The 7371-nt window shown below is 46.6% G+C and overlaps 1 protein-coding gene across 2 annotated transcripts; it reads left to right on the plus strand.

Annotated features, from left to right (window-relative positions):
- Positions 1-6902, plus strand: SERPINF1 (serpin family F member 1). Of its 2 annotated transcripts, none has more exons than XM_066333322.1 (8): positions 1-128; positions 2520-2605; positions 2961-3159; positions 3239-3394; positions 4208-4411; positions 5194-5336; positions 5933-6143; positions 6494-6902. In XM_066333322.1, exons 2-8 carry the CDS (start codon positions 2528-2530, stop codon positions 6751-6753), a joined length of 1251 nt encoding a protein of 416 aa, XP_066189419.1. In that variant the 5' UTR covers positions 1-128; positions 2520-2527; the 3' UTR covers positions 6754-6902. The 2 variants fall into 2 exon arrangements, with proteins under 2 accessions (XP_066189419.1, XP_066189420.1); XM_066333323.1 differs by lacking the exon at positions 1-128 and adding an exon at positions 2362-2379.
- Positions 6903-7371: the final 469 nt, after the last annotated feature.

A 7371-nucleotide genomic window follows, 5' to 3' on the forward strand; every position in this document is an offset into this window, starting at 1 on the left:
AACCTGAAGCCTGCCGAAGGCTGGGCTGGGGGAAGCAGCAAAAAGCAGATGTGGCTGTACCAAACCCGCACTGTCCTCGACTCGCACCCGCTGGGAGCCCTGACAGCAGCGGCCGAGAGGAGCCCCAGGTAAGGGACAGCTCAGGGACAGCTCACCTGTGCCACAGCCAGCGGCCAGGGGAGCACAGGGCAGGGGCTGAGGCTGGGCAACTCTCAGAGGATCTGAGAAATGAGAAGAATGGTTCTTTTGCAGGTGGGATTCCCACCAAGAGACCTCACCAAGGATCAGCTTTGCCCCCGGGGCTGAGCTGTGCTCGGGAACTGGGGTGGGTTTTCTGCCTTTCAAGCACCTGCCTCGCAACTGGGAACACGGGGTTTTTTTTTTTGTCTGTGATGGTGTGATAGTCAAATCCTCTGGAGCTGGTGGTTGCAGGATGCTCCAGGAGCTGGTGCTGTGGAACAAGCAGAGCGAGCAGTCTGAACTCATGGGTCTTGTTCCACAGCACCTCTAAAGTCAGAAGTGTTTATAAATGATGTGAGAGACTTGTACCACTGTAGGTGGAAAGTAAAATATCTCCTTTGCACCTGCAGGCCTTCACAAATCGACAGCTCCCAGACACAAAGATCCTTCTCAGCTCATTTCTCAAGGTTTTCTTCCTATACCTTTTGACTGTAACATCACTCGCTGTTGCTCCTTCTCTTCTCCTTCCAGGCGGCCACAGATTTTAATATCATGCCTGAAACCATCCCACCTCCAATCCAACCAAATTCTTTTCTCTGCATTTCTGGCTGTGTGCTAAGAGAAATACAAATAGAATCCAGATGTTCAGGCCAATTCAAACGCAAAAGGCTTTGTCTTTTTAAAATGGAAACTGCTTTTTGGCGAAGTCTGAGAAATATGAAGCTGGTGACAGTACTGGCAAAAACAATACAATCTGCAAAACCAATCTCTGCTCCCATGCTCCCAGGAGCTCAGTGTAGCTGGAAGCAGAGGTTGTGTTGAGATTATTTTCTTTTTCTACAGAGAAAAGGTTATGCTCCATGGAAAAGCTTCATCTCTAAGCTAAACTGGGCCAAACCTCTTCCTCTGAGCATGCAGGAGTGCAGCTTGGTACAGGCATCCTCACAGAGCCCTCCCTAAGGCCTGTTTGTCTTAGACTCATGCAGGACTTCTGGCATCTCTCTTCCAGCGTGGTGCCTGTTCATTGTAAAGCTCTGGAATGATAGGAGCAGTCCCAGCATCATATCCACTATTACACCACCAGATACACCAGACAGTAAATCCTCTTGATCCACATCTTCTGCACTAGAAACCTCACCTATTCTGCAGCTGGGATGGCAGCAGGTTGCAGGATGCAAGTGCACAGGGGAAAGGGGGTACTACATCTGTGTTACACTGGCTGAACACAGATGAAAGCTCAAAACCTCCCCTGTGATGCTTTTTTCTCCAAGGGAAAGCTGCCTCCAGAAGAAAAGGCAGGGAAGGGAAATAGTAAGCTACCTCTCACTCTGCCTGAACAGGGTCTTGAGCTGGGGCTGTTGTCGCCACGTGTATTTCTAGCAGCAGGCATGTTTTCTTTGTAGCTGAAGTTAATCTGAAACACATGTTCTTCCTCTGATTTCTCTAGCTGCCTGGATGACAGGGGTTAGTTAAATACAACCCTCTTCCTTTAATTTCTGGGAATCTATCTAAACATTGCTTCAGACCAGCCTCAGTGGCGTCTGTTCTTGGGGGCAGGACACTTCAGTAGCTCTGGTTTACCCACAGCAAAGGCCTGGGTTACTCAGTGCCCTCTGGACCAGACAGATCTGTCTGGAAGGGCCATTTCATCCCAGTACTGGAGTGATGAAAAGTGGATTCCACAGAAGAAAACAGCTTTGGGGAGTTTGGTCCTTTTCTCCCACCTCCATTAAAAATGTCGAATAAGCCAAGCCCTGTCTTTCACTTCTCTAGGTTTTCTTATTGTCTTTTAAGAAAGCTCTTCTATTTTGCTTCATCAGATTGCAAATAAGAAGCAAAGGATGGATGCAGGTACATGTAGACACAAGAAACAGCAAACTGCTGCCTGAGGCAGGTAATTTGTACATCAAAGCAGTAACCAGTCAGTGTTGCCTACTGCCTCATTCAACAGTATGGATTTGGTACCTTTTATAAATGAAATCTTGAAATTTTTTTTGAAGCCTAAGACTCAGAAGTAATGATTTGGTGCTTTTCTGGACCTTGGCACTCAGTAATCGCCAGCATCGGTGTGGTTTGGGCCACACACATCTGCTTTTGTGCTCACCCACACCCACACCATGTGCTTGCCCAGTTTTGAAGTCACTGGGGCCAGTCTGGCTGAATACTTCCAACTAGAGAAGGAAACCTGGCTCAGATCAGGTGTGTGTTTCACAACTGGAAGGACAAGCAGGAGCATCTGTCACTGCAGCTCCTGTCACAGCCAGGTACAGTGAATAGTTGTGGTGGAGATGTATTTACCTGATTGCTCAAACTCTCTCTGTCATATTCTTACTCTGTAGGTCCAGGCATGCAGATTCCACTGGTTCTCCTTTTCCTGGGTCTCTTAACTGTCCCAAGCAGAACCCAGAACTCAGCTACTGAGCAGGTGAGTAGGAGACAATATGCAAAGAGTGAGAGGTGTGGAGCAGGGAATTTAATTTTAGAGATTCTTACCGAAGGATTAAGCACTACCCTCCTAAATTACTGGGATTTTATTTAGCAGCATAATGAGACTAACTCCTGCTTTACCAGGTTAAAACCACAGTAGTTACATCAGGGGATGACCAGGAGGCAGAATTTCAAATTCAATGCTGCCTTTGGCACTAAAGTAACTGTTCCTACACTCTCTATAAGATTAAGTCAATGTTTCTGTAGGTCACAGAAGAATATCTGTAGTTGTTTGCCTATGAAGTATTTACCACACCTGCAAGTCTAACCAAAGCACTCCCTGGACCTGCCAGAACTCTGCCACAGCTGATGGAGCCCATGCTGGTGAGGAAGAGGAAGATCCATTTTACAAGAGCCCTGTGAACAAGCTGGCAGCTGCAGTCTCCAACTTTGGCTACGACCTGTACCGCCAGCAGTCCAGCCGGACACCCACAGCCAACGTGCTGCTGTCTCCCTTCAGCCTGGCTACTGCACTTTCTGGTCTCTCACTTGGTGAGTTCTTTGCCCCACTTCCACACTCACCCTCTGGCTCAGCAGCCCTTCCCTCATGTTCTCTCCTGGTCGTTGGCAGGGGCTGGAGAACGAACTGAAAATGTGATTTCTCGCGCCCTCTTCTACGATCTGCTCAACAAGGCTGAGGTCCATGACACCTACAAGGACCTCCTGAGCAGTGTCACTGGCCCAGAGAAGAGCCTGAAAAGTGCCTCCCGCATAATCCTGGAGAAAAGTAAAAGCCCTTCTTCCCCTTTATGAAATTCTCCTTAAAAAGCTGTCAGCAGTTGTTATTTTGGGGTGTGTGTATATATATAAAAACACATTGAGTAACGCAGCTCTGGCTCTTGACATTCTGCTGAGCCAGGATGCAGACAGAGCATGGAATGCTCTTGCTGCTCCAGAAAAAGCCTGGAAAGTTTGTGTGCACTTAAATAAAAGACCAGACATGCACACAAAGACATTGGTGACAGAACAGTTAACTCACAGAAGACCTAAAAGAAACTTGCTGATAATTTTGCCTTCACTCCAGGCTGTCTGGCAGGTGTTGCTGGCTTCCAGGAACCACAGATCACATTTTCTATTTGTGATAACACTCAGCCATATTCCTTTGTTTAATTCCTTGCAGAGCTATTTGAAATGTCTGCTTCTGGCATGCAATAAACATCTGCTGAGAATGCTAAGAGCTATCTTTTGGAACCTGCTGGTTCCAAGAATCCAATAGGTTGAGTAAGCTGTACTCAGAAAGCAGGCTGGGGAAAGAAGAAAGGCTGATGTAGGAATGGCTGTGTCCAAGCCTTCAGTTCTTATCTCCTTTTTTTCAGTTTTCAGAAGAGAGTTATCCCATGCTTCAGCATGGGTGGCTGTAGGATTTGGATCAGTTTCTTTAATGTGCTCTCAGATCTTGCTCTTCAAAGCCGGTTTCTGTAGACAAACAGGCACAGATATTTTATGAGAGACCTGTTGCTGGGCTTTGGATTGCCACCTGCTGCCTTGAGATAGTTTGGATAAGGGAGCTAGCTGCAGTATCCATGTTTTTACTCCCCAGGACTCAGGGCAAGGCCTGGATTTCCCAGCCAGCTCGAGAAGTCCTACAAGATGCGACTGAGGGCACTGAGTGGCAACACCCAACTGGACCTCCAAGAAATCAACAACTGGGTCAGACAGCAGACAAAGGGAAGGATTATGAGGTTCATGAAGGACATGCCTACAGATGTCAGCATTCTCCTTGCTGGGGCTGCTTTCTTCAAGGGTAAGGATGTTGTGTGCTTGGGCACAGAAAATGTCCATTAAGCAGGTGTTAGAGGAGGTGTGAAGGAATGCTCTCACTTCCAATAAAGCAAACAGGCTGCCAAAGACAGAGTGTGAGAAGAAAGTGTTTGAGAATGTTTAGTGAAGAAAAAAAAAAAAAGAAAAAAAAGCACACTACCTGGACAAAAATAGTCCTGAGGGAGGAATTATTACTCTTGGGAAGCTGAATCTTGACCTGTTTGCAGTAAGAATCAGAGAAGAAAGTTTAAGCTCACAAAACTCCATTCAGAGACAGGATATTACCATTTAGGGAAGGAACAGCTTAGAGTATTCTGAGACTTCTTACCGCTGTAGAAGGAGGTTTGATACTAGAGAGCTGTTCTTAAACACACTGTAAGCCAGTGTCCTGGAGAATTATTGCTTAGAGACAAGGAGCAAAATAAAGGGTGGGGAGAGAAGCACTTCATATCCATTGACACAACTGTTACCCTTTAAAATAGTTTTGTAATTACATAAGTAGACATCAACTTCCCAATGGCTACTCCACCCATACACTGGCTTGATTATTTATTTGCCATTTAGCCAATTCTCAGATGAAAAGGAGGGGCCAAGGATGGCAGTAAATCAGTAGCTCTAATCAGTCTATTTCTATCCCTGTTATGCCTCAACTCCTTCTTGCACAAATACTGCATATTAAAGCACAAGATTATTCAGCCACCAGCATAAGCCTGGTTTCATATGCTATATTCCAGAAAATCTTCCATTTTCTCTCTTACAAAACAGGGACTTGGAAAACCAAGTTTGACACCAAGAAGACAGCCCTGAAGGACTTCCACCTGGACGAGGACAGAACTGTGAAAGTGTCCATGATGTCAGACCCAAAAGCCATCCTGAGATACGGTTTTGACTCAGAACTCAACTGCAAGGTCAGACAGCAAATAATGCCCAAGATTTCCTTAAACCTACTGAGGAGCAGGTTCAGCTACACCTACCTGTTAACTCCTTCCAGCCTTGCTCCTCCCATCAGCTACTTTTGCAATCCCTATTTTAAAAGGCAGCGTGTTGATTCCTAGGACATCCTGCTTCTACCCAGGCTATGTCACAAGTAATCCAGAATTTAATTTATGCCTGTATTGCTTGGCTTAAAGTTGGGCAAGAAGGGCAGGGCACACCTCTCAAAACTTTTTCATCTCTGCCTCTTTCAACCAGTCTTTCCCTGGAGCATGAGCTCAAAAGTGTTCCATTGAGAATTCCCCAAAGCAATGCTGCAGGATTCAGCAGGTGAGAGAGCACTTCCATAGCAAGAAAAGTGCAGCAAGGATGGATGAAAGCCTGGGGAAAAAGCCACGAGTGTCAGGAAGCATCATGCCAGATAAAAGCAAACAGGGGAAAAAGATCAAATGTTCACTGAAAAGGTTGAGATTCCAGCCTGAGAATCAGGCCTCTGCCTGGTACAGGATGGGTAAAACTGTTTATTATTGATTTATTATTTCTTACCTCTCTCTTATTTCTGGCCTTGCAGATTGCCCAGCTGCCCCTGACAGAAGGAATCAGTGCCATGTTCTTCCTGCCCACGAAGGTGACCCAGAACATGACTCTGATTGAGGAAAGCCTCACTTCTGAGTTTGTCCACGATGTGGACAAGGAGCTGAAGACAGTCCACGCTGTGCTAAGCCTGCCCAAACTAAAGCTGAACCACGAAGAGGCACTTGACAGCACGCTAAAGGAGACAAGTATGTGCATCACACCCCCTTTGCAGGCTGCCAGGGCTCAAAGCAGTGGTCAAGTTGCTTCCTGTTCTCAGAATATGAAGCTGGTGGGTTGTTGAGATTTTGCCAGCAACCAAATCACCTTCACCCAGGACTTCTCAGCTTTTATCACACCCCTCCACAAAGCTCATACTGCTGAGATTGTGGGTGAAGCTCAGTGAAGTAGATGGAAGAGATGGAAGCTGCTTCTACCTGTTCCCCAAAAAAACTCTGTCCAAGCAGCTCCTAGCTCTCGTGGATCACACATTAGCAGGGCTTCTCCCCCTTCTGCAATCCATGCCTTCAGCTAATGGAACTTTCTCTCCTTTCTGCAGGGCTCCAATCACTTTTCACATCACCTGATTTCTCCAAGATCTCTGCCAAACCTCTGAGATTATCACACGTGCAACACAAGGCAATGCTGGAGCTTAGTGAGGATGGGCAGGGATCCACACCAAACCCTGGGGCCAATGCTGCTCGTCTGACCTTCCCCATAGAATACCACGTGGACAGACCTTTCCTTCTTGTCCTGAGGGATGACACTACTGGAACCCTCCTCTTCATTGGCAAGATCCTGGATCCCAGGGGTGTTTAGATCCCTTCACAATAATCTGCAATGGTAGGGCCCAAATGGAAAGGGTGATATTGGGAGGGATATTGGCTCCCTGCTCTGCTGCACAAAGACACAACTTGCAAATCTTACGCCTTCATGCTGCAATAAAAGAGCTTTTGCTATTAATCTCAGCAAGCCCAAGTATTCTCCCTTGAAAGGTTATCTGCCCACACTCCCAATTTCCCCACAAGAGGAATGTAGTTCTGTGTCCTGAAAGCAAACATTATATGGTGTATGCTGCATTGCTCCCCATCCTGTTTTCCAACCTGACACCAGTTGTTGATTCTGAACCCTTCAACACTGACAGACCTGTTGGAGCCCTCCAAGTTCTGCACTGCCCCTTTTATAGAAGTTTGCACTTCCCAGGCTGTTGCCTCACCCCTTCCAACCATTTCCATTTGACACTGGCAAGAAGGAAAGTGCCTCACAGTATTAAAAATAGAAGGCAACGTGCTCTGGATGACTGTATGTTCATAATACTCAGGGCACCACACAGGGGAGAGTCACATCTCACACAAAAGCAACTCAAACATTTGCTTCCAACCCACACACAGAACTTATACAACAGCCTCTGTTCCCACCATACCACACACACACCTC

This window comes from Sylvia atricapilla, chromosome 20, assembly GCF_009819655.1.
Source record: "Sylvia atricapilla isolate bSylAtr1 chromosome 20, bSylAtr1.pri, whole genome shotgun sequence".
Taxonomy (NCBI): Eukaryota; Metazoa; Chordata; class Aves; order Passeriformes; family Sylviidae; genus Sylvia; species Sylvia atricapilla.

Bases quoted from the DNA above. Each gene is read 5' to 3' on its own strand.
- SERPINF1 (XM_066333322.1), top strand. From the start codon at position 2,528: ATGCAGATTCCACTGGTTCTCCTTTTCCTGGGTCTCTTAACTGTCCCA. The intron at 4,412-5,193 runs GTAAGGATGTTG...CTTACAAAACAG, and splicing joins TGGGGCTGCTTTCTTCAAGG to GGACTTGGAAAACCAAGTTT. The intron at 5,337-5,932 runs GTCAGACAGCAA...CTGGCCTTGCAG, and splicing joins ACTCAGAACTCAACTGCAAG to ATTGCCCAGCTGCCCCTGAC.